Source organism: Mesitornis unicolor, unplaced genomic scaffold (assembly GCF_000695765.1).
Source record: "Mesitornis unicolor isolate BGI_N332 unplaced genomic scaffold, ASM69576v1 scaffold49281, whole genome shotgun sequence".
NCBI lineage: Eukaryota > Metazoa > Chordata > Aves > Mesitornithiformes > Mesitornithidae > Mesitornis > Mesitornis unicolor.
The window spans coordinates 5,489-6,649 of NW_010165377.1; the positions used below are offsets into that span (position 1 = coordinate 5,489).

The following is a 1,161-nucleotide window of genomic DNA, read 5'->3' on the forward strand; positions in this document are numbered from 1 at the left end:
ATAGTCATTGACTATAATCCTCAGTTTAGCCAGGCATGGTTTCTTGGTAAATTTCTTGGAGCACTTAAGCTATAGTTTCCAAGCAGCTTTTAGCAGATGGTAATAAACTGATCCTGCGCTTAATAACGAGCGATGGCTAAGATTGGTGTAGGCATTCCGTGTGACATCTCTGTGTTAAATCACATACTTGTATAGGTACTGTGCTTTCAGTTGTGAAGTAATCCTCTCTCAAATGTAATATTCTTTTTGGTAGGTGGAAAAAATTAGATTTCTTCTGAGAAGTATTGATTTGGCAGACATTAAAGTTGGCACAGTAGAAGAGTTCCAAGGGCAGGAGTACCTGGTTATCGTCTTATCAACAGTATGTATATTTGTTGTGGTCCTGTGGAGAGTTTCTGGATTTATAATTCTTTGTTTCCTTTTTGATATAGGGCTTTTAAAAATTAAAAATACAAATGTAAAAGCTATATTTTTGCCAGTCTGTCACAGTATCTGAAAACAGAGCTTTTTTTTTTTTAGTGCATGGAAACAGTACAACATCTGTGATTTTTGAGGTAAACCTTAAACCTTTGTAAATAGTAGTACTGAGTTTATTTTAGTTTCATGCAGATAGTGTACCTTTCACTTAAGTGTGTATAGGGAGGATGGAAGCTATACATATTATAAATATTAGAGAGACAACTGTGTAAATGACAGTATTAAAAACATAATTCCTATTTGACTTATAAAAGCTGATGCAAGTTCTTACATTCTTTTTCACCTTCAGTTTGAGAATCGTTGCTTAATGGTATACAGCTGACAACTTCCCAAACACCAATGCTGACTGTGCCTAGAAACAACAGTTCATACTATGTTTCTACTTCAGCAGTACACTAGTCACAGGCCATCATTTTAACAGTACAGCACCTTCTTGATTCAGAGTTGGGTTTGGTTGAATACATCTATGTAAATATGAAGGTATAGGGGCATAAAATGCATCACTAGAGATTTTTAGGTAACCATGAAAATGCAGAGGTTTCACTTTTTGCCATAAATGGGTCTTTCAGAAAAGTGCTGACAAACGGGAGCATTCAGGAAATGTGGGAAGACACACATGTTTGGGAAGATGATGTTTGTGTATTTGTGTTGAGCACATCCCTTGCATTTGACAAAGAGGGAAAG

The 1,161-nt window shown here is 35.9% G+C and overlaps 1 protein-coding gene across 1 annotated transcript in view; it reads left to right on the forward strand.

Annotated features, from left to right (window-relative positions):
• The window catches only part of LOC104548553 (putative helicase Mov10l1), a gene marked incomplete at its 5' end in the record, with an annotated part of 8,717 nt that overhangs the window by 4,604 nt on the left and 2,952 nt on the right, over nt 1–1,161 (forward strand). Inside the window, one exon of the mRNA XM_010194602.1 lies at nt 254–361. Within this exon, the coding sequence (XP_010192904.1) occupies nt 254–361 (108 nt within the window). The remainder of the gene's footprint in view (nt 1–253; nt 362–1,161) is intronic.